Source organism: Gopherus evgoodei, chromosome 3 (genome assembly GCF_007399415.2).
Source record: "Gopherus evgoodei ecotype Sinaloan lineage chromosome 3, rGopEvg1_v1.p, whole genome shotgun sequence".
Classification (NCBI taxonomy): domain Eukaryota; kingdom Metazoa; phylum Chordata; order Testudines; family Testudinidae; genus Gopherus; species Gopherus evgoodei.
In genome coordinates this window covers 65,137,761-65,162,270 of record NC_044324.1, presented here as the reverse complement: position 1 = coordinate 65,162,270, position 24,510 = coordinate 65,137,761, and the positions used below count along the sequence as shown (strand labels likewise).

Genomic DNA, 24,510 nt, shown 5'->3' with positions numbered 1-24,510 from the left:
TAACAAAAACATCACTGTAAAATCTATAGAAGCCCAGTAAACCACTGAAATAGAAGAATTAGCCTGAGAAAAAGTTCTGTATTGCATTACAGGTGACTTGAATTCACCAACAGAACCTATCTCCTTTTAAAAAACTCCATATGGTGTGAAATCCAAACCAGCGCAGAGGGCTGGCTGAAGTTTCTCCATGCAGCATAATTCCTACATAGGGCACAAAGGGGCACTGGCTTCCATTTTATCGCAGAGGCTGAAATAGCAGCTATGGAGGGGCTGCACTTCATCATTATTATTAATTAGTATTATTATGGTGCTGGGTGGATGGCCTGCTTGGGAGTTTTTATTCTCATAACCTGTGCCAGAAGCACATTCTGCATATGAACGTCACAATCCTGCTTCCAGTGAAGCCAATGTTAAAACTCCCACTAATTTTAGACAGGGGAGAGTGATCCCTCCACAGCTGCAAGATGTGTAATATAAAATCTATTTGCCTTATATAAGAGATAAGCTAAAACTAATGTGTATAAGCATGAGATGTTCTTTCTTGATGATCAGAACTGATCATGAAGTCTTTGGCCCACATCCTCGGCCTGCCATCCAGCTGCTTTGCACTGGAGGAGCCAGAATGCTGTTGTAACAGACTATCTGGGGATTCTGTGATATCAGGGCATCCCCAAGTAGCAAAATACCACGTACTTCTGACCCTTCCACCCCTGACATGAGTGATGTGCTGGGGGCATGGCCAATGTGGACAATATTTTTATTGTCTATTCTGTTTAAAAAGTGAGCAGTGAATAGGTGACTTTTACACCTTTTATGAAGACTATTTCGTGTTCTGGTGATCTCTGGCCAACAAAATAGATCCTAGGGGATCGTTCCTGTCAGGTATAATGTAGAACAGGTCTTGGGCTGCTTTAAATTATGCCTGGGGCTAATGTAGATCCAGGCTGGCCCTAGGACTGGGAGTTGGTGGTGGTGGAAAAGTGGCTTTGAATCGCTGTCTTCCTGTCTTTCCACTCAGGTCCAGTGTCAAGCACAGCTCATCTGGACCCAAAGATGTGACATTAGTATGAAATAATCTATCCAATAACAGTATCTGTGGTAGCAGAAGATGATATCTTCAATGTATTTTTTCACCATACTAGGGAAACAATAAAAAATACTCGTATTTGAGGAAAAGCTGCAAATTTAGTATTGCATGACCAGAACCTGCATGATTCAAGTCCCAATTATTTATTCTGTGTCAATGTAATTGTGTTGAAAGGATTTATTTTACTTGCATGTCATTCAGAAATGGTCCTTATGTGGTATCCAGATATAAATGGTTTTTAAACTGATCTTAGTTAAAATTAAATCTTCTTTCTTGAACCTAAAATCTAGAACAATATGTGACAATCCTGGGTAGAAGTGTAAAACAGAATTCATGTGGTTAAATGTAGGATTTACAGAAGATTACTGAATTTTTTGGGTCACAGGGTGAGGGTCAGACTGTTACTATGAATAATGCTTTCACAAGCCATGCAGCAATACTTTTAAAAAAATAATGGCTTTAACAGCACAGGAACTTTGTTGAGGAAATGACTGGGAAAAAACCTTTCTAAGTTCTCTGATCTCTCCAGGATACCTCATTATTTTGTGAAAATTTGAGTGTTCAGTCTTTCTAACCTTGTCTGAGAAGCCAATCCATGCATTTATGACATATGGCGTAAAATGCATTTTTTATGTCTCCTTTTATCCACTTATGTCACAATTTCCTTTTCATTCTGAAATAGTAAATTAAATACTGTATGTCATATTGGAGTAATTAGATCCACTCTCAGCCAGATCTTTTAGAGCCACACACATCAGATTAAAATAACCAGTCTTTATAACTGATAACTTTCACTGCTAAATAAAGAATGTTATTGTCTCGTTACATGCTGCATCATGATTTTACAGCAAGTATTATCCCTAAATTGTATACGATATGAATTTCAAAAGTCCCCAAAGACCAAATTTTTAAAGGTTTTGAGGTGTTGTGGCACTCATCAATGCAATGGCTAACTGATTTAGGAGCCTAATTATCATCATCTAAAGGGATTTAGGCACTTAGGACAATCACTGGAATTTAGGCTCCCAAGGGTCTAATGCCTCTAGAAAGTGAGATTTAGGTTCCTAAATCAGTTGAGCTCTGCAACACTGAGCACTGCAATGCCTGAATACCTTTAAAAATCTCAGCCTATGTGATTTAGGTGCCTAAGTCCTATTGACTTTCAATGAGACAGACGTCTAAGGACCAGATTTGTAAAGGTATTTAGGTGCCTAAAGATGAAGGTAGGCACTTAGTGGTATGTTCAAAAACACCTAGGTGCCTAACTCCCATTGAAATATCTTTAAAAATCTGTCCCAAATTCCTTTTGAAAATGAGACTTAGGCGCTTTTGAAAATTTCTTCAAATTTTGAAATTCACCCATAGTATATATTTTAAAGAGATAGTGCTGCTATTAATATATGGATATGATGTCTAATATATATATATAAATTTAAATTTTAATATGTTCACGTCATGAGGTTAAAGCATAATTAAAGATGTATGCTTGTCCTGACATCCATGACAAAACCCACAAGTTTTAGGGTTCCCCCTCCCCCCCAAAAAAATTCATGGTCTTTGTTACCTCATTGAGTCTGCTGCTGACCAGAACGCTCCCATGAAATTTTCACATTTGGCTCTGGATGTGTCCACTGTAAGGAAGTATGAGACTTTAGGCTAATAGTTAAAAGCCAGATTATGATATGCAAACTCACACTGGGCCTCATGACCACACTTATGTATGCATGTAAGTCTCATTGATGAGACTTAAAAACACATGGGTAAAGTTAAGCATGTGCTTAAGTGCTGTCTTGGATAGAGATAGACTTAGGCCATGTCTACATCTAAAATTTTGCAGCGCTGGTTGTTACAGCTGTATTAGTACAGCTGTATAGGGCCAGCGCTGCAGAGTGGCCACACTTACAGCAACCAGCGCTGCAAGTGGTGTTAGATGTGGCCACACTGCAGCGCTGTTGGGCGGCTTCAAGGGGGGTTCCGGGAACGCGAGAGCAAACCGGGAAAGGAGACCAGCTTCGCCGCGGTTTGCTCTCGCGTTCCCCGAACCACCCTGCAAACCGCAGGGAAGGAGACCTGCTTGCTCGGGGTTCCGGGAACGAGAGAGCAAACCGGGAAAGGAGACCAGCTTCGCCGCGGTTTGCTCTCGCGTTCCCCGAACCACCCTGCAAACCGCAGAGAAGGAGACCTGCTTGCTCGGGGTTCCGGGAACGAGAGAGCAAACCGGGAAAGGAGACCAGCTTCGCCGCGGTTTGCTCTCGCGTTCCCCGAACCACCCTGCAAACCGCAGGGAAGGAGACCTGCTTGCTCGGGGTTCCGGGAACGCGAGAGCAAACCGGGGAAGGAGACCAGCTTCGCCGCGGTTTGCTCTCGCGTTCCCCGAACCACCCTGCAAACCGCAGGGAAGGAGACCTGCTTGTTCGGGGTTCCGGGAACGAGAGAGCAAGCCGGGGAAGGAGACCAGCTTGATTACCAGAGGCTTCCTCCTTCCACGGAGGTCAAGAAAAGCGCTGGTAAGTGTCTACATTGGATTACCAGCGCTGGATCACCAGCGCTGGATCCTCTACACCCGAGACAAAACGGGAGTACGGCCAGCGCTGCAAACAGGGAGTTGCAGCGCTGGTGATGCCCTGCAGATGTGTACACCTTCAAAGTTGCAGCGCTGTAACTCCCTCACCAGTGCTGCAACTTTCTGATGTAGACAAGCCCTCAATGAAGTGATCAAGTGCTTTCCTGAAGTTGGCTAGTGATAAGCGGCTACTCACTGGAGTAGTCCCATGGAGAGGATCACTTCTGTGAGTAATTGCTAACTGGTGTGAGTTACGGGTTCACAGACTGTCCCTAAATGTTATTAAATAGTTGTAATTGTAAAATAGACCTTGCTTGTCTATACTGGGAAATTATGAGAAAAGTCCAGGAATGTAATGTTAATTAACATAGTGTATGCCATGACAGACGTATAGTGATTTTTAAACTACTTTTAAGAACTTTTTAGTTTTATGAGTCTTGCATTTGTTTGTATTAATATACATGAACCTTAAATTAGAGCCAACTGATAAACAGTCATTGAATAAGACTGAGGAGGGAAAAGGTCATCCATTTACAATTAATGAGAAAATAAATATTCAAGGTTGTAACAATGCCTTTCTGTTTCTTTAAAGGGTAGCAAAGGTGAGCCAGGTCCTGCTGGGCCTCCAGGTCCACCAGGGAAACTGGTAAGCAGCATATTTCAGTTCCCATCAGCTTATATTTATTTTCCAGGAACTTATGGCATCAGAAGGAATCCTCACTCCCCTATTCATTTACACAGGGAGTCAGGGGAGTATGATGAAAAGGATGATTGATAAGCTTCCTTTTCAGTACTTTGTGTCTGTAGTAAAATCAGTGTTCACATTTGAAAGCATATGAAAATGTGTTGAGACTGTATTGTGGTTATGAGAGGTGGCAAGATAGACAAAGAGTAAAGCTTTTTTGTTTTGTGTGATGCCAAAGCTGTAAGATTGTGTGCGCACTATGCATTTTCAAGAAGCAGAAGTAGTGAAAGACCAGCTTTCTGCTAGCAGCTACCTAGAACTAATGAATGGGACAGATCATGAATGCCCTCTTGTACTACTAGTCAGACAATATTTACACAGTACTAGTTAGAAGCACAGTTGGAGAGATCTGAGCTGAAAGAGCCTGCTGTTAAGGAGGAATGTACAAGCCATGGGGAATATATGACAGGATTTTTTTGTTAAGAACTAAACTATTTAGCACTAGGGCTGGAGGGGAAAGTCCAATAAGTGCTGCTATTTGTGTTCGTCAGTAATAAGTTCCTCAAAAGTACTGTTTAGATGGGCAAGATTCTGCAATCTTCATTCACACAGAGTATGCCCCGACTGGGACTACTCTGGGAATAAAGTCCTACTCAATGTGTGTAAGGGGCCAATAAACTGGCCCTTGGTTATAGTTATCCACTGGTTCTACCCAGAAACAATACTGGGAAGTTTCCATCCTTGGTTTGTTTTCACAGGGTCCTGAAGGAGATCTAGGACTACCGGGACTGCCAGGTCCTTCAGGCCTACCAGGCGCCAAAGGTGACAGGGTAAGAAATGCACTCAAATGCACCATAAAGAATGGCAACATGTGGAATACAATGATTTTAACATCACTCCTTATGATTATTAATTTCTCAGAGTTTCTTGTTTCACACCAAAATCAATTATAACTGCGTAGAAGTTGGGTGCTCTAAATGTCCGATGGCTAATTAAGGCTCATAAGAATCTACCAAAAAAATCTAACCTGTAAATAAATAAGGTTACAGATAAAATTTTCAGAAGTGTCTCAGTCCCTTTGAAAATCACTGATTTAGTCACTTTTGAAAACGGGAAGTCACTGAAAATGTTACCCTACTTCAGTATCTGCAATGTTTCTATATACTCTGTATATACTATAGAAATATAGTGACTGCTGAACCTTCTGAGGCTATCTATGCACATTCATAAGATACAAGTATCTCAAACAGTATTTTGTAGGGAAAAATTGGGCCCCTGAGAAGCCTCAGAATTCCTACTCATTTGCTGGAGATTTCCTGCTTTGCAGGATGAATGTCACTGAGTAACAGTGGATTCTTATACAAAAGATATGCTTTTCCTCCAGTCGCTCAGGAAGGACATGGAGAGCCCACATTGGTGATGTAGAGAGGCTAGGTGTGGGTTGTGGTTTATGCCCCCTTACTCCTATGCTTGCCGACAGAAGGCTTAGTAACAATTTTTTAAATTACTTATCTAGGTAAATTGGCAAGTTTTAAGGGCCACCTTGAACATTTGTTCTCTCTGTATTGCCATCAAGTTAGTATATTTCTGTGTGGTTTTTCAGAATGTTGACTTCAGGTACACACACTCTTATCCAGCTGTCAATGCTGTCAGATAGGAATCTGCAAACTCCTCTTTTTAGTATCAAAGAGTCTTTCATATTTTCTGAGGGTACATCCAGGTGACTTCCATTTATATATGTGATTTCTGAGAATATTTCTACATTTGCTTTTTTTTTTTTTTTTTTTTTAAAGCATAGGGCCAACTTCATTCCCAGTGTAACTCCCTTAAAATAAATAGAGTTATGCTAGAGGAATTAATTCAGCTCATTGTTTCTTATTACTTTTCCTATTTTGAGAGACAGCCCTATATATAAAACCATATTTTTAGTCTATTTCCTTTTTCATCCCATTGATGCCATGCCTTCCACTGAGCCTTCCCACCCTGCTTGTCCAGAAGATTTGGAAATGGCTACCTCTGGAGCCAGTCTCAGGCTTAGACAATGGGGTCACTCCAGACTGATGCAAAGTCACAAGTGTCTCCCTCCTCCCTTCCTGATTTCCTGGGGACTGGATGTGTTTTGCATGCAATGTATCCAGCCTTACTTGAATCAAAAACCCAGTGGTATGTGCATTAAGAGCTGATGTACAGAGCAACCACAAGAAGCCATTTGCAATGCATGACAATTCATTTTAACAATCCTTCCAAACCCAGGAATTATGCCACATATTCTTCATCACCATCCACTGGGACCTGTTCTATTTATCTGGATAAAAATATAGAGGACCCCTGTAACTGCAAGGTAGCACTTTGGTGGATCTTTCGTATTTGTATGGAGAAGTGTGGGGAAAGCAATGCCAGCTCTCATGTCTCACACTATTTCTGATTCACCATATTTTGGTCTGGTTACCTATGGCTTTTCTGTGGCCCATCTTTGAGTGGCAGTTAAAGTCCTTTGTGATGATGGCATTGGTCTTATGAATATCTTTCCACTATGAACTGGACAGAGATAATCAATATAGGGCCTGATCCGAAGCTCATAGGAGTATTTCCAATGATTTTACGGAGGCCTTAATGAACAGCCATTACATCATAGTCACTTTTGGTCACTACCCTCCCGCTTTGAATTTGAACTGGAGTGAAATGCTCTGTTTGGCTATTAGCCAGGATGGGCAGGAATGGTGTCCCTACCTTCTGTTTGCCATAAGCTGGGAATGAGCGACCGGGGATGCTGGGCTAGATGTACCTTTGGTCTGACGCAGTAGGGCCATTCTCATGTTCCGATAGCCAAATGCTTGAACTTTCTATTCCCCAAGTATAAACATTCTGAACAAGTGTGTCTAGAGATGGACAAAGGAGATTGGAACACTTCAGAGTGAACCCTATGTGACATTTGATTTAACTGGATATAAAGATTTACTAGTGCCTTCCCTCCTCTCTCTGTCCTTACCACTATCCTTTCCCCGTAGGAAACATCAGAAGAACAGAGGACTCAGATCTAATCTTTGCCTCCGAGTGAATCTGATTTATAAGTACACCAAAAAAGCTCCTGAACTGGTTGTTCTACAGTGTTGTTGCAATAATACAACAGGAATCAAGACCCAAATATCTCTAGGAATACTTTTGATAAAATACATTTTAAAATGGAAGAAAGAAGAAAAAGCTGCTTTCAGATCCAAATATTCCAGAAATGCTGGTTCAAGATAGCCTCTTAGTTCTGACCAGAGTGAAATATAAAATCCCTCTTTACATTCAGTGATTTCTAAGTTCTAAAATATTTTGTTTTTTATTTTACATTTAGGGATTGGCTGGTGAGCCAGGGCCTAAAGGTGAACAAGTAAGTCTTCTAATACTAATCATGATATCAATCACTGTACTCTCTAGAATCATCTAAATTTTAAGGAGCGTAAGACTCTTACAGCATGTGTCCTGTTTTGATACAGGGTCCTGCTGGAGGAGAAGGAGAACCAGGAGAAAGGGGCGACCTGGTAAGACGTTATTTTCACTTAATCTGTTTTAAGATGTTCTTTATGTGAATGATACTAACTTTTTTGTTTTATCTGTGGAAGAAACTTTTCCAACATGATTTTTTTCCTATTAGAAACCAGATCTCAGTGTTATCATATAATTTTATCACTGCAAAAGTAGAGTGGATGTATTGGTTACACTGCAGAGTTTTGCAGTGTCCTTTGGAACCTGCTGCACCAGTGTCTCAGTTTTGAAATGCCCTGGCTCCTCTGAAACATTAAAAGCCTTATTTTTGTTTTTAAAACTGTATGTAAAAAAGGAATCATCAACACACTTGTCCATCAGGTCCAATATGCTGCTTCTGGCAATGGCCAATACCTGATGCTTCAAAGGAAGATATACCCTTCTTCTACTTGTAAAGCAATATACTAATCAATTGTATAATGCAGTAGTCTGGACAAGAAAATTCATTCCTAACTCCTGCAACAATCAGCTTACTTCCCAACATATGACATTTGATTACCCTTATGTCAGCAATTAAAAGTTTTTAAAATTGCAATAGGGACTCCAGGGGATTTGCTCTTCAGCAAGTGTGGTTCCTGTGAAGCAAAATTTTGAGTCTGCTACTAGGGAGTCAGTTTCTAAAGTGATGACATGGCATGTTCTGTATGAAACACAAAAATATGACCGTAGGGACATTTATTTGTAAAAACAGTTACTACATAGTAATTGCAATTATAGTAAATGCCTATTCCCCGTCCTGGGAAACCTGCTACTCCACTACAGGCTATCGAGGATTGGGAGAGCAACCACTTTCAGGCAGGGCTGGATTAACTCTCCTGTGGGCCCGGGCCTATTAGATTTTATGGGGCCCCAGTATACAAGTCTTTCCCCAATTTAAAACAAAATGATCACAATTATGGCATCGAGGCTATCAACACTAAACTAAACTTGCCTTTTAATTAACATAAAGCCATTCTGTGGTTACACTTCAGTTTTAAAACATATAGAATATAGTTAAGTTAATTCAAAATAGCCTGCTTCTTACCTTGGAATAGCTGTTATATTAGTTTCTTTCTGAGAGGGACTTTGGCTACAGGAGGGGGCTCTAGGCTGGGGCAGAGTATTGGGGTGCAGGAGAGGGTCAGGGGTACAGGCTCTGGAAGGGAGTTTGGTGCAGAAGGGGATTCTGACCTTGGACGGGGGCTAGAATGCAGGAGGGGGTGCGAGGTGCAGGCTCCAGCTGGAAGATGCTTACCACAGGCAGCCCCCAGCCGGCAGCGCAGCAGGACTCTGGCAGACTGCCTGCCTGCATGCTGTGGCCCCACACCACTTGTGGAAGCAGCCAGCTGCTGGCACATCTCTGCGCGCCCCCGAGGGGAGGGAGACAGAGTGTCTCCATGCACTGCCTGCGCCCACAAGCACCGCCCTTGCAGCTCCTATTGGGAGCTGTGGAGACAGTGCTGTGGGCAAGGGCAGCATGTGGAGCAAATTCACCTTGCCCCCCCACCGGGGGCCACAGAGACGTGCTAGCAGCTAGCCACTTCCAGGAGCGGCACGGGGCCATGGCATGCAGGCAGCCTGCCTCAGCCCTGCTGCACCAAGGCTCCCTTTTGCCCAGAGCCCTGGGCTGCAGCCCCTAAAGCCTCTGCATTAATCCGGTCCTGCTTTCAGAGAAATATCTCCATTGGTATTATGATAAAATGCATCTACACATCATTACGATAGTAATTTGAGCTCGGTGTAGGACAGTAATTTTGTTTCACAGAGGATTTTGAGATTTCCAAATCTGGTTCTGTTATGATTTGGAACAGAAACCACACATTTCAAAATTCCTCATGAAATGGAATTACCATTCTCTGCCCATCTCTACTGAGAGCCCTGGTTATGGGACAGTCCTCCTGGCAGGCTGCTGGAAGCCCTGGAAGCTCTGACTCGTAGGATATATTTACTCTGGAGCTGGAAGTGTAATTTTCAGCTTGGGTAGACATACCTATGCTAGCTATGATGAAGTTAGAGCACTAAAAATAGCAGTATAGCCACAGCTGCACATGTAGCAGAATGGACTCGCCGTCCTTATCTGAAACCCTAGGTCAGTGGTGGGCAATCTGCGGCCCATCAGGGTAATCTGCTGCCGGGCCGTGAGACAGTTTGTTTACATTGACTGTCCAGAGGCATGGCTGCCTGTATCTCCCAGTGGCTGCAGTTAGCCGTTCCCAACCAATGGGAGCTGTGGGAAATGGCATGGGCTGCAGGGACCTGCTGTCCACCACTTCCTGCAACTCCGATTGGCCGGGAATGGTGAACCACGGCCACTGGCAGCTGCAAGTGACCATGCCTGCGGACAGTCAAGGTAAACACTATCTTGTGGCCTGCCAGTGGATTAGCCTGACAGGCTGTGTGCGGCCTGTAGGCCGCAGGTTGCCCACCACTGCTCTAGGTACATACTCAGGGCGGGTAGCTTATCTCTCTGTCTGTTCAGCCACAGCCACATTGCTATTTTTAGCAAGCTAGCTCAATCAAAGCTAGCACACCTATGTCTACCCAACCTGGAAATTATACCTCCAGCTCCAGTGTAGACATACCTTCAAGGCAGCCCACCAGGCAACCTGCCCCAGAGTTGGGGAGCCTGGGCTGCTGATGCTGGGAGCTTAGTGACCCTGGTCTCCCAGGGCTTCCAGGCTTTTGGCTCCCCATCAGCTAGTCAGGCTGCCACCAGTAAGCTGGGCAGGCAAGATGGCAGGAAAACAGGCAGGTTTTGAAACCTGCCTGGCTTCTGGGGAAATTTTGTTGAAACTGACATGGTCCTGCAGAACATTCTGATTTCAGTAAATCAGAAAATTCTGGTTAAAAAAGAGTTTCAGCAGTTTTTCTGCCCAACTCTAATTATTATAGACCAGGAGTGGGCAAACTGTTTTAATCCGGCCCTTGAGCTCCCACTAGGGAGCAGTGTCTGGTGCTTGCCCTGCTCCAGTGCTTAGCTGGGGAGCAGGGTCAGAGGCTGCTTCCTGAGCTCCCAGAAGTGACGTCATGTGCTTCAGCAGCATGTCCCTTCAGTGCTCCAGCCAGGGAGCAGGGTTGAGGACTGATCCACTCAGCTCTTGGAAGCAGCGGCATGTCCCCCTCACCGGCTCCTGTGCATAGGGGCAGCCAGAAGCCTCCACTCTACATGCTGCCCCTGCCCCAAGTGCCACCCATGCAGATCCCATTGGCTGGGAACCACAGCCAATGGGAGCTGCAGGGGCGGTGCCTGCGGATGGCGCAGTGTGCAAAGCCACCTGGACGTGCTCTGAGTAGGAGCTGGAGAAGGGATATGCCACTGCTTCCGGGGGCAGCTTGAGGTAAGTGCCACGTGGAGCCTGCATCCCTGAGCCTCTCCCCATGCTCCAACCCACTGCCCCAGCCCCACCCCAGTGCCCACACTCCCAGCCGGAGCCGGCACCCCTTCCCACACCTAACTGCTTGTCCCAGCCCTGATCCCCCTCCTGCCCTCCGAATGCCTTGGTCTGAGCCCAGAGAACCCTCCTACACCCCAAACTCCTCATCCCAGAGCCCGCACCCAGCCAGAGCCCTCACCCCCTCCACACACCCGACTCCACCACCCCAGCCCAGATCCCTGTCCCGCACCCTGATCTCCTCATTTCTGGCCCCACCCCAGAGCCCACCCCTCCCAACCAGAGCCCTCACCCCCTCCTACACCCCAACTTCAATTTTGTGAGTGTCCACGGCTCACCATACCATTTCTATTCTCAGATGTGGTCCTTGGGCCAAAAAGTTTGCCCACCACTGTTATAGACTATTACTGAACAATGGGATGTTAGAGGGCTTTCCCTTTTTATAATATATATTTTGAAACATATATTATAAATAAACAAACATATTTGATAATATGTTACAAAAATCACTTTTGAAATTGCAATACTAATGGAAAAACTGAAATCTGTTTTTTTCACAAATAAGTGTATCAACACAAATTATTTTCAATCCTTTTGGTTGATTTATAGGTGTCATTTTGTGTACTTCAGCATATTCCTTAGCTCTTAATAGAACAATCATTTTTTAAACATTGAGGAAAACATATCAAGTACACTGCATTTGTAATTGAATATGAATATCCTGTTCTGACATAATTTGTCTTATTTTTTTGTTTAGGGTGATATGGGATTGCTGGGCCCAAAGGGATCAGTAAGTATGATGAACTACACTGTTATAGAAAATCAAAAGTATAATAAATCGTGTGGCTTGTTTTCTGGTTTAGGAAACAGAACACAAATATTTAGCTCTTCAAAAACTGCCATGTAAGCAAATGAAATCCCACACTCATTTTTTGTTTTTAAAATTCTGGATGACTCTAATATGCAAACTAACTTTGAATAGGAATTCTCATCTTGCAAATTAAACCCTGTAAAAGAACATGGTAGTTTTATTTGCAATTAGGATACGACTTGTGGCAAAGTCAGTTTGGAGAGTGAGTGATATTGTATAAAAGCACTGGCAACACGGTGTCCTGCAGACAGTATATAGTCTTTCTTCTGTGACAGTTCTGGCTTTGGGTTATAATGTCTTTAAAAACAAAATTATTTCTAGTACCAATCCCATGTACTACATTATCCTGAAATTAAAGATAGTGGGCTGATGGGGAAGCCTAGCAGAAGCATCTTATGTACCATAGAGGAAAAAGAATAGGAGATTTCATCTTGATCCTTTATTTTTGGATCATCCAAGGTTGGGAGTATTACTGTAGCTGAGGGTTTGGTCTGTGACAATAACTGTTCTTACCATGAGAAACTGAGGATGGACGCTACAAAGAAAAGCTCGTCCAGAATCCTCAATGGAAGGTGGAATCATGGATCTGGAAAAGCTTTCTAGCAAGCACTAGAATTTGTACACTACTGATCAGGAGCGTTAATGGAATAAATGAAACATGGGATCTTCCAAGGCTGTGGGTCTCAAACTATTGTATGGGTGACCCCTTTCACATAGCAAGCCTCTGAGTGCGACCTCCCTTATAAATTAAAAACACTTGTTTATATATTTAACACCATTATAAATGCTGGAGGCAAAGTGGGGTTTGGGGTGGAGGCCAGGGTTGCCCAGGGGGGGCAAGTGGGGCAATTTTCCCCAGGCCCTGCAAGTCCTAGCCCGACGGCGGTCCGGGTCTTTGGCGGGCATTTCAGCTGTGGGGGGCCCTTCAGTGCTGCCGAAGACGTGGAGTGACTGAAGGGCCCCCTGCTGCCGAAATGCCGCCGAAGACCTGGACAGCCACCGGGTGAGTACAAGCGCCACAGCTACCCGGCTTTGCCCCAAGCCCCCTGAATCCTCTGGGCAGCCCTGATGGAGGCTGACAGCTTGTGACCCCCCATGTAATAACATCATGACCCCCTGAGGGGTTCGGACTCCAATTTTGAGAACCTCTGTTCTAAAGACTGCTGCCTAAAAGTCTACTTGCTGGATTTCCTTTGTGCAAGTCCAGTAGCTTTTAAGATAGCTCCATCTTGTGGGTTTAACAGAGATCACATACGGGTAATTTAGCACATTTGTGGGCATCCCCTTGAGTTGGGAAGTTCCCTGTTTTTGATAGAGTTGTGGATGCCTAAAGTGCTTGGGTATTTATTTATTATTATTTTTATTGTAGTAGCACCCAGAGGCCCCAGTCAGGTCAGGGCCTCATTGTGCTCAGTGCTTCACAAACACATGAGTCAGAGACCGTCCCCGACCTGAAGAGTTTATAGTCTAAAGCCTGCACTCCACTAGAAAGTGTTTGCCCATATTCCATATGGCCATATAGATACACCGCCAATCCCCTTCCTTCCCTCCTCCTCCTGGGGGAGACACATCTTATACTGGCAAACAAGTGCTTTTGCTGGTGTAGCTTATTCCAGTTCCCCAGACTAAAGACTTTTTTTGCTGGTGCATCTACACTAGGACCTGCTATGTTTGGGGGCGTATGTGTGATTTTTTTCAGACTCCAAACCAACATAGCTATGTCGGTAAAACTTTAAAGTGTAGATCAGGCCTAAGGCCCCTGCAACGTGTGTGCAAGGCAGAGTTCTGTGCCCAGGCTGAACCCAAATGAGGTAAACAAACTAACAACCCTGCCTCCCCCCCCCGATCTTCCCACACTCTTCTGCCTGATCTCCTTGGCCCTCCACGTGGTCTCAAGGGGCTGACTGTGTACAGCAAATTTTAGAATCAGGGTCTGAGGCCCTAATCCTGCAAACATTTACACACATGCTTAACTCTGAGCATATGAGCAGTCCAATTGATTCATGTGCATTCAGTTTAGCAAATGTGTAAATGTTTGCAAGATTGGAGCCTGCATATTCATATGTACTTCATTACAAAAAAATCCATCAAAACTTCCCCCCCAGTTCCATACTGTCAGAGAATATCACGTTTATGCAGAATTTCATATTAACTGATAGCACATACTTATGCTGTTGCAGTTGCCATGTGATGGGTCTGCAGGGATTGGCAGCTTGAAGACAGTCAGAACTTTTGTCATTAGAGGAGTATTAGGCATCTGGAAAAGAGAAGGAGGTCAGACAGGGTGGGGAAGTCAGTTGTCTTGTTACTAGGGGTAGCTTCTGGGACCCCTCTTCCAGTAGGATTGTGCATGGTATGAATTAGGACAGAACTTGGCCTGAAATTTGAATATGAATATACTTTTAAAAGTTGTGCATCAAAAAATGTCTTATATGCATACCTAAAATGGATGCTGATTAATCTGTGTCAGTGAAATGGTTTATTATTCACCCTAAATTCAGGAATACAGAACTCTTCAGGTAAGGCTATATGTCCCATGATGGTTATGTCACTGCTGTCTCCAGTAACCTTTTTAAAAAGACATAGCAAGCAACTCTTCTGGTTCCTTCTCTGCCACTCTGCAAGCATCGATTGATCTAGGCCAGTGATTCTCAAACTTTTGTACTGGTGACCCCTTTCACACAGCAAGTCTCTGAGTGCGACCCCTCTCTGATAAATTAAAAACACTTTTTTATATATTTACCACCATTATAAATGCCGGAGGCAAAGTGGGGCATTGAGGTGGAGGCTGACAGCTTGCAACCCCCCATGTAATAACCTCATGACCCCCTGAGGGGTCCCAACTCCCAGTTTGAGAACCCCTGATCTAGGCTCATATATGGTTTTCTGAGACACAGAGGGTGCATCTACACTGCAGTAAACAATGCATGGCATGGCTGTGGCTGGCCTAGGTCAGCTGACCTGGGCCTAAGGGGCTCGAGCCTTAGGGCTAAAAATGACTGTATAAATCTTTGAGCTTGGGCTGGAGCCCAGGCTGAGACCCCATATATGGGAAGGTTGTGCTGGGTAGCCTGATAGGTGGCTACTGGGGCAGCTAGAGTTAGGTAGCTGCTGATGGGTGCTTAGGAGAAGTTAGCTGGGGCAATGTGGTGGTGGAGGTTGTTGCAGCTGCAGGAGGATGCAGGAGCCAGTGTTGGGTTCCTCACTTTGTCCTTGTGCTGCCACTACCTCCTCTTCTCACTGCTCCTTTTTAGCTGTGCTCAGCAGAGGGAGCAACAAGCCGGGAAGCACTTGGTTGCCTGCTCAGCAGACACCACAGCAGCCCCATGTGATCAGAAGACAAAATTTCAGGCAAATGCCTACTGCCTTCCTGCAGCTCGGGTGGCTGAGATGGAAGAATGCAAGACCCTTGACTGACTTGCAAGCCAGACTTTCTTATTAAACAAATGCAGATTTTACTTTGCTGCAAAGATGGGGATTGCAAGATCCTTGCACCTTTTCATTCAGTGAGTGTAAAGAGCTGTGGCCATTAACACCGACTGCTGAATTTCCGTCTTTGAAAAGCTCAATGATTGCAGTAAAGCTTCTTCCTTATAGTCATGAGGCTGCAGCTTAAATGCACTTTGATTACTTTTCTTCAGCGTATCTAATATTTATCATTATAGATTACAAAATAGGATGCTTCAATCTGCCTTAGTTTATGGCCTTTTTGGTTCGTAGGCTACTTTTAAATATTTAATATTATAGGATTTGTGCAAAGGCTTAATAAAAAAATTAGTTCTGCTTCAGGGACTCTGAATAAGTAATATAGCATTGTGGAGGTGTCAAATGGCAGTAAAGGGCTTGTTTAACAAGTCTCTTTTTCCAATCAGTTTATGGGCTGCATTGTCAGGGGAAATAATTGTTCCCCCAGCTGAAGATGCTGAAGTCCTCAGAACACCATGTTGCTTGCTTCAGTGGCTCTGCCCTGGCACAAAGAGAACAAATCCTTGGATGACTGAATGTTCCCCTCCTAAAAAGCACATTAATTGTCTTTCTGTGCAGTGTGGCTAGTCTGGGGACCTTTCATCCTTACATATGGGTTTCACAGGACCCTACTAAAGTAGCCTGTACTCACTGAGCTGAGCTTGGCGACCATAGAAAGGGCAGTGCCAGCACAATGGTATGTTCCCCTTCCTTCCCTGACACTGCAGAGGCTCCTCCTTGGGAGTCCATGGGGTAGGAAGGGATGAGAGCTCTCTGTGGGATTTTCCTTCTGTGACGATGCAGTTCTAGCGGGACCCAACTGAGAGTGCCAATTCAGGACCAATTGCTTAAACAGGGCAGTTACAACCCAAGGCTGGGGTTTTTCCACCTCTAAGGCAAACCAAACCAGCCAGACAGAGAGGACTTTGGTTTCACCCCACAAGCAATTTCCTTAGACACTCCAGTCTCCCAGTATCACCACCAGTCCCACTCGTCCTGGGGATGAATGGTTATGAAAACTAGCACCCCAATAAAAGAAAATGGTTCTCTCGATCCCAAAGGACCAAGCTCCAGACCCAGGTCAATATATACATCAGATCTTACTCACAAATCACGCTATTGCCAATCCTTTAGAATCTAAAATCTAAAGGTTCATTCATAAAAGGAAAAAGATACAGATGAGAGCTAGAATTGGTTAAATGGAATCAATTACATACAGTAATGGCAAAGTTCTTAGTTCAGGCATGTAGCAGTGATGGAGTAAACTGCAGGTTTAAATCAAGTCTCTGGAGTTCATCCCCAGGTGGGATGGGTCATTCAGTCCTTTGTGTAGAGCTTCCTTATAGCAAAGTCCCTCCAGAGATAAGAAGCAGGATTGAAGACAAGATGGAGATGAGGCATCAGCCTTATATAGGCTTTTCCAGGTGCAAGAACACTTTGTTCTTACTGTGGAAAATTACAGCAAAATGGAGTCTGGAGTCACATGGGCAAGTCCCTGCATACTTTGCTGAGTTACAAGGCGTATCTGCCTCCTCTCTATGGGTCAATGGTGTAGCTGATGGTCCTTAATGGACCATCAAGCAGGCTAGGCAGAGCTAACACCAACTTGTCTGGGATGTCTCCCAGAAGCACAGTACAAATTTGAAATACAGACAGTATAGAGCCAATACTCATAACTTCAACTACAAAATGATACATACATATAGACACCATAATTATAACCAGCAACCCATAACCTAATCTTAGACACCTTATATGACCCCTTTTACATAAAATTTGGTGCCACTAGAGGACCTTGGTTGCAACCATGTTCTATATGGTCTCAGATTATATCAATAATGTCACACCTTCCTATGGAGAAATGTGGTGCCAGTTACTGCAGAGAAAGTCTGCAGTAAGTTACAATGCTTACCTCCTTTCTGCAGTTCTAGGGACAGATGCAGGTGAAGGGATCTCATTGGAGGCAAGACGTTGGGGGAAACAAGTGAAAATGTGAAGGTCTAATCTCTCCATACACAAGCCCTTGTCTCTGAAGATCCACCCCTGATCTGTGAAGGAAGAATCAGAAAAAAATTATAGGAGAGTTTAAACAGAAGAGGTAAAATCCTAATCCTATTGGGGTCAAAAGGAGTTTTGCCATTGACTTCAGTGGGGCCAGGATTTCACCCATAGACTTTCAACTTTCCTATGCAGGTTCACCCTGCACAGAGGAGCATCCAGCTCTTAAAATAATGTGGGCTGATACATATAATAGAAAGTTTTATAATCCATTAACGCTTCATTTATTTTGGATTTCAGTGCATCCCTTCCCTCATGCTTTGTAACAGAAAGGATATTTTTCTTTAAAAAAAGCAAAGAGTCAAACAATAGCCAACAGAATTTGCCAGAGGTGACCATCATCTTTCATAGTAAGCAATGTGAAAGTGTAGGCATTGCACACAGCACATCTGTTACTGCAGAAACATAGCGTATGGCTTGTATTGCAAAAATAAAGTCATACAAAGTCACTGTCTCTCATTTGTAGGTTGGTAACCCTGGTGAGCCTGGCCTTCGTGGACCTGAAGGAAGTCGTGGACTGCCTGGCATAGAAGGGCTACGAGGCTCACCTGGACCTCGCGGTTTGCAAGGTGAACAAGGTGCTCCAGGTCTGCCTGGCAGCCAGGGTCCAGCAGTAAGTGTTATTTTTATGTTACACAGATTTTTCTGTCTCTCAAACACCACCTACAACAAGGTAGCAGTTATAATGGAGATGTGTTTTGCTGCTGGTGGGTTAGGGACATGCGTATGAAGCCCAGATGTCTTCAAACACCCCACACATTCTGGAATACATTATTCCTTTGTAGGTGGTAGTGCTACTGAAAAGAATCTGGAGGCTATAGTGGATCCCAAATTGAACATGAGTCCACAGTGTGATGCGATGATGAAAAAGGCTAATATTCTAGGGTGTATTAACAGGAGGGTCATATGTAAGACACGGGAGGTAACTGTCCCAATCTACTTGGCACTGGTGAAGGATCAGGTGGAGTGCTATGTCCAATTCTGGGTTCCACATTTAAGAGAAATGTGGACAAACTGGAGAGAATCCAAAAGACAGCAACAAAACTGATAAGATTTAGAAAACCTGGCCTGCGAAGAAAGGTTAAAACAAATTAGGCATATTTAGTTTTGAGAAAAGAGGACCGGGGGAGGGGGAATCTGAGAAGTCTTCAAATATGTTAAGGGCTGTAATAAAGAGGACTGATCAATTGTTCTCCATGTCCATTGAAGATAGAACAAGAAGTAATGGGTTTAATCTGAAGCAAGAGAGATTTAGGTTAGATATTAGGAAAACTTTCTAACTCTAAGAGAAGTTAATTTCTGGATCAGGCTTCTAAGGGAGATAGTGGAATTCCCATCATTGGAGGTTTTAAAATTGGACAGACACTTGTCAGGGATGGTCTAGGTTTATCTGGACCTGCCCTAGGATAGGGGATGGACTTGTCTTCTCAAGGTCCCTTCCAGCCCATATTACTATGATTCATGTGACAACTGGCTACAATGTAGCAATGTCACATATCTGAATAGCTGGAACCTATGGTACTCAGTCTGCAGCCTGATTTTTTTCTATTCATGTTCTTATACTGCATACATTCCTGTGGTACGTGTGTGTATTAAGCTCACAAAAGTGGTCCATACACTGATACTCCCATTGACTTCAATGGGACTAGTCACGTATAAGGTTGAAGGTCTGGAACTTGTATCATCAGCCAATCAGAGTCTTAATTGCATTCTCATTTTATAAATAACTATTGTATATTAACTGCTATTATATATTTTTATCCCAGGGTAGAGAGCCAACAGATCAGCACATTAAACAGGTCTGCATGAGAGTCATGCAAGGTAAATAATTGCAGTGTTTAATCTTTCTTGTGCACTTAAAGCAGGGGTGTCAAACACCAGTGCGCTGGTTGGATCCAGCCTTCTTGATGTATTAGTGTGATCCATTTGACATATTCAGATTCTGCAGAATCTAAGCTTTGATTTTTTTTTAAAAAGTAAGTTTCTAGCCTTCCTAGTTGCAAAGATAATCTTCCAGTGTGAAGCAAGTTTAACCCAGAGTCCACAGAGAACCTGGAACAATCACTCCTGTTTCATTTATTTTATGGGGGTGCTCCATCAAAAGCCTGATAATGGTGACATTTAAAATGTCACCATTAACTATTTGATTGCTGATCATTTAGCAGAAAGAATAAGGGAGAAGAGGGAGTACAGCACATAGGAAAGCAGGAATTGCCGCAAGGAAGAAAATGCAAAGGGAAAAAAAGAGATGACACAAAGGAGAGGGATAGAGAAAGGGAAGGAAGAGAAATAAATACCAGAAATAAGACTGGTCCTAAAGTTGAGCACATTTTTCCATTAAGTGATATTAACTGTGAGAAAAGCTATTGAGCAAAGAGAAAAGAATTGTGATAATATATAATTATTACACAAAGGCCATCCTGTGCCCTTGATCTTTATGCAAACTCTGTACTGTCTTCAGAGCTCAGCTGTGGAGTAAGGGTGCTTCTAAAGCTGTAACATTTATTAAAAATTGAACTTATCCCCATATACAGAATGAGTTTGATCTCCCTGGAGTAAAGAAAGTAGAATTTGGATGAGTTCATTGTACTCTTTCTTGGATTGAATGCTTTCCAATGAAAATAACAATAAAAGAAACATTCCCCTCACTTACACCCTGTGCAATACTGTTGACCGATGCAGGGACTAAATGGAGGCAGAATTTGGGGCTTTATCAAGCAGAGACTGTTTTCATGCAAATAATTGTGGACTAAGTCCAGCAGTATTGGGCCCCCTGTTCATTTAGAAACAAAACAATTGCCAAATAGGCTCATTGTGTCCAAAACAATTTAAAATTATATTTGTAGAGTCAAATCCTGCCCCCTTCCCCCCAGAAACCCATGCAGCCCTATGGAGTTCTCTGATATAAGTCTGCCTGTCTTGGGGTTTACATCAAGCTAATTACTGTCATCATTGAGGGGAGAGTTTGTATTTATATGTATACTTGGAAGGATTAGATTTGTTTTTTATCAGTAAGTGTCAATTTCACAAACCACCAAAAATACTTCCACTGCTAATAATCAAAATTTAAAGATAGGCAAAGTTAAAAAAATGCTGCTTGAGAACTTATTGGAGTTTGATTTAAGAATATTTACTTGGTATATGTGACATGTGATACTGATAGTGTGTTTTAATGGTTATAAAGCTTAAAACTTTTTGAATGTTACCACCTATTGTTATTACATAATTATTATATGACTTGTTGTAATAATTAGGCCTAAAAATTTACCCTAAATGTAAGCTCAACTGTAAAAAGTATGTCAAAGTTCATAAAATGTCAAAATAACTGATAATAACAAATGTTAATGAAAAAAGGGATGAAAAGAAGAAAGACCGAATTAATCTTAACAAAAGGACCTACTAATATGGTTCAAATACTATGTTAAAATCATACTCAGTAAAAACAAAACATCTAACACTAGAAATTAATAATTGGTGTGTCATAAAGTAGGCCTAATTGGTAAACAAAATGAGGGGATGTGCTATTCTACCCATCACTGCATTTTTGGGGTCCTTAAAAAAAAGAGACTTTGTGGTAAAAAAGATGGAAAAACAGATGGAAACTATTGAAGCAAGCTTCACCATCATTGCTGCCACCCTGCCATTTCTTGGAACCCTAGGCCTTCGTCATTCTAATCCTGAAAAACTCCCTACCCAAACCAGGCCAAAAAAAGGAATCCAAATAACATTGCCACCTTTACTGGCTCCAGCTTAATCCCAGACACCACCTAGAATAAAATAAAATCAGACTTGAACAGCAGCAGCAGCTCTTGCTCATCTCAACTTATTTCTTCTTTTATCCAAAAACCGATTACTACCATCTTGGATACTGTCCAAGAGGCTGGCAAATAAGAGGGGATTTCCTTCTGAAAACTCCTTCCAGCTAAAGGGAAAGAGAAAAAGGAATGTTGTTAAAATAAAAGCCTTACCTGAGACTTTTACATTTCAAATACTTGAACTGTTTTTCCTTCTTCTTTATATCTTTAATAAAAAGTTAAAAATTGGTGTGTTTTCTATAGTACTAAGCAAGCTAAAGTTTCAAGCATCAAACCCCAAACCTTGTTTACATTGTTTAATGTTAGACAGTAACTAAATTATGTTAACACATTTGGTCCATATATTCCATCAACATTAATATAGCAGACCTTTCATAAGTTCCTGCAAATGTGAAAATTTAAATAAATAAAAAATTCTAATATCCCATAATTTGCACAACTGTGAAAATCTAAATTGAGAAAAATAGAAAAAAAGCACATTAAAATAACCGGTGATATTGTCCATCAAAGTTACAAAGAAAATAAAAATCAAATTCTGCCAAACCTGTTTATATGTTAGGAATTTGCATCTCTATTTATTAAATTGGAGAGTGGATTAAACTGTGGTTTGAAAAAAAACATCATTGTGGGCCAGATGCTGCAGTCTAACAGTGCAGGACCCGAATGTGGAGATGAGGAGGAAAGGCAGCTTTAAGCCACCTTTACACTAACCTGATTCTGTGGCTGACTAGTGGCTGGTCCCAGTCCCAGCGTAAGAGCAGCCTCAGAGCTGCTCTGACTTGCTCCCAGATGCTCACAGCCCCATGGAACTTTTCCATCAGCCAAGGATAGCCAGAGCATAGCAGTGCTTCAGACTCTCCCTTTCCCCAGATATGCCATGCCCCCACCCCAGTCCGGGGAAGAGAAGTGGGTTAGAGCTATTATGCTGGCTCTACATGTCCTGCAGATCCCCCTTACATAACAGGAATCCCCAGGCAGATATTTAAGCAGCCAGTTCTTAGGAGAGGATCTAGCTCTCTATCCACAATGGATATTGATTGGTAAGAATTTTAGAACAAGAGCTGGAGAACAGCCTCTCATGGGAACCCCTGCCCCAGGAGAAATCACTGTCATGATTCCCTCCCTTCCACTATGGTCCCATTGGGGAAGGGATTACTATCTCTGCCCTCCCCTGTGGAGCAAGCACAGATCCCTGCAAAGCCTTGTAGCCAACTGTATAGACCATCTGCCACGGCTGCCGCAAAGCCTGTATTATCTTTTTTGCAGACTCTCCTCACATCTGGGAGAGGACAATGTTTATCCTCTCATACCAACTCCTGCCTAGGCCTCAGCTTTCCCTATCGAGGTTTGAGGACCCACAGAGTGTCCTGCAGGTGGGAGCAACTGTGCCAAGGGGTTGTCTGGGCCTTCCTACTTTTGTACAGAATAGGGAGAGGGATACAGAGAGGATTGCCTCTGCCTGAGGACCTGAGACAGCCAATCCCACCCATATTTCAGAAAAATGAACATCTCTTATCTATCAAACAGTCCTTTGCAGCCCATTGAATTGCCAGTCCTTTTGTGCAGAGAGTTCCCTGCAGTTCCCGGAGATTATTATGGTACCTGGAGACTGGAAAGTGTTTTTATGAAAAAAGTAAACTTTGCATAATCTGAAATCACTATGCTTTAAATATGATGGTATCTGCCTGCACTGAAAATGTGATTTGCCATTGGTACTTGTTCACTGTCAAATTATAACGTTCAGCCATCCACTTGCAATATATATAAAAATGTAGAGTTAGTAGGAGCCTTATAGGATTAAGTGACATGTCAAAGTGAAAATCATGGGCAAATATTCAATCCCCTAACTCTATTTGTTTGGTGGGACTGGAGTCTAAACATTTTGAGAATCCTTGAAGCGCCAAAGAGATTATTAGATGTCTGCCATAGAATAGAAGATGCCCTTTGGATATTAGGCCATCACTTACCAGGATGACATCATTGTTCTTTATTATTTAATTTGAAAATTCTCAATGTTTTTTTTTAAACTGCCCAACAGGATATATCTTATTTCATTTCAGATTTGATTGCTCTAGCAAAACAATATTTTGATGTGTCCGTTACGAGTATTATAGGACCTTTCTAAAAGAAGTGTTCTCTTGAAAGGTAGAAAATGCAGGGTTGTGGAAGAGGCTTATAATGAGATCAGCCCTAGAACTTGAAGCATACTTACAGGCATCACAACTAGTGATGAATAAAATGATCTGGAAATATCGGTATTGTCCCATTGTACCCATTCAGACCTCTCCAAACAACATTCAAACCTTTCAAATACTCATATCCAAACTACATTGCTCCTGAAACCCACCTTGTTTAAAGACAACTGCCTTAAACCCAGCTCTTCACGCTCCAAATGTGTCTCTCACCTACATATTGTCTCCTGCCTTCTATGCAGCTGTCCCCAGGCTCCCCCAACTGTAGCACCTTCCTGTCCCTACTGCAATCATGTGCTTACACATTCTAGGATCTCTCTGTTCCTTTCCTGTTGAGAAGAGTGTGTTTAGCCAAGAGAAACAGACTGTCTGGCACAGAATTGGGACTCACTGTGCCTAGGAATGGCTGTTAAATGTAGGCGAGGATCTCTGGACGGAAGAAGAGAACTGAATAGTCTGAAAAGGGGAACACTGCCACTAGAATGAGTATGGCAGTGGCTTGAAAGAAAAGGAGGAGGAGGAAGTCTGTGGAGGCCATTCTAAGGAACATTGAGGAGTTGATCCTACTCCTATAACAATCAAAAGAGTATCAGAGGGGTAGCCGTGTTAATCTGGATCTGTAAAAGCAGCAAAGGATCCTGTGGCACCTTATAGACTAACAGACGTTTTGGAGCATGAGCTTTCGTGGGTCAAGACATGGTAATTATAGAAAGCAGCTCCTAAACCCACATCTTCAGGGGAAAATACTCAAATTTGCACTTAATTAGCCATGGCAATGTGCATAAATTCAATTTGTAAGTGTGTATGAATTTTTCTGCATGTTTCAGATGGTTACTTGTCTCATTGAAGTCAAAGACAAATCTCTTTTGATT

The 24,510-nt window shown here is 42.8% G+C and overlaps 1 protein-coding gene across 1 annotated transcript in view; it reads left to right on the top strand.

Annotated features, from left to right (window-relative positions):
- The window catches only part of LOC115647478 (collagen alpha-1(IX) chain-like), a 116,708-nt gene that overhangs the window by 73,706 nt on the left and 18,492 nt on the right, over positions 1-24,510 (top strand). Inside the window, exons 28-34 of the mRNA XM_030554208.1 lie at positions 4,243-4,296; positions 5,094-5,165; positions 7,676-7,711; positions 7,818-7,862; positions 11,995-12,027; positions 18,098-18,244; positions 19,398-19,452. Coding sequence (XP_030410068.1) covers positions 4,243-4,296; positions 5,094-5,165; positions 7,676-7,711; positions 7,818-7,862; positions 11,995-12,027; positions 18,098-18,244; positions 19,398-19,452 — 442 coding nt within the window. The remainder of the gene's footprint in view (positions 1-4,242; positions 4,297-5,093; positions 5,166-7,675; positions 7,712-7,817; positions 7,863-11,994; positions 12,028-18,097; positions 18,245-19,397; positions 19,453-24,510) is intronic.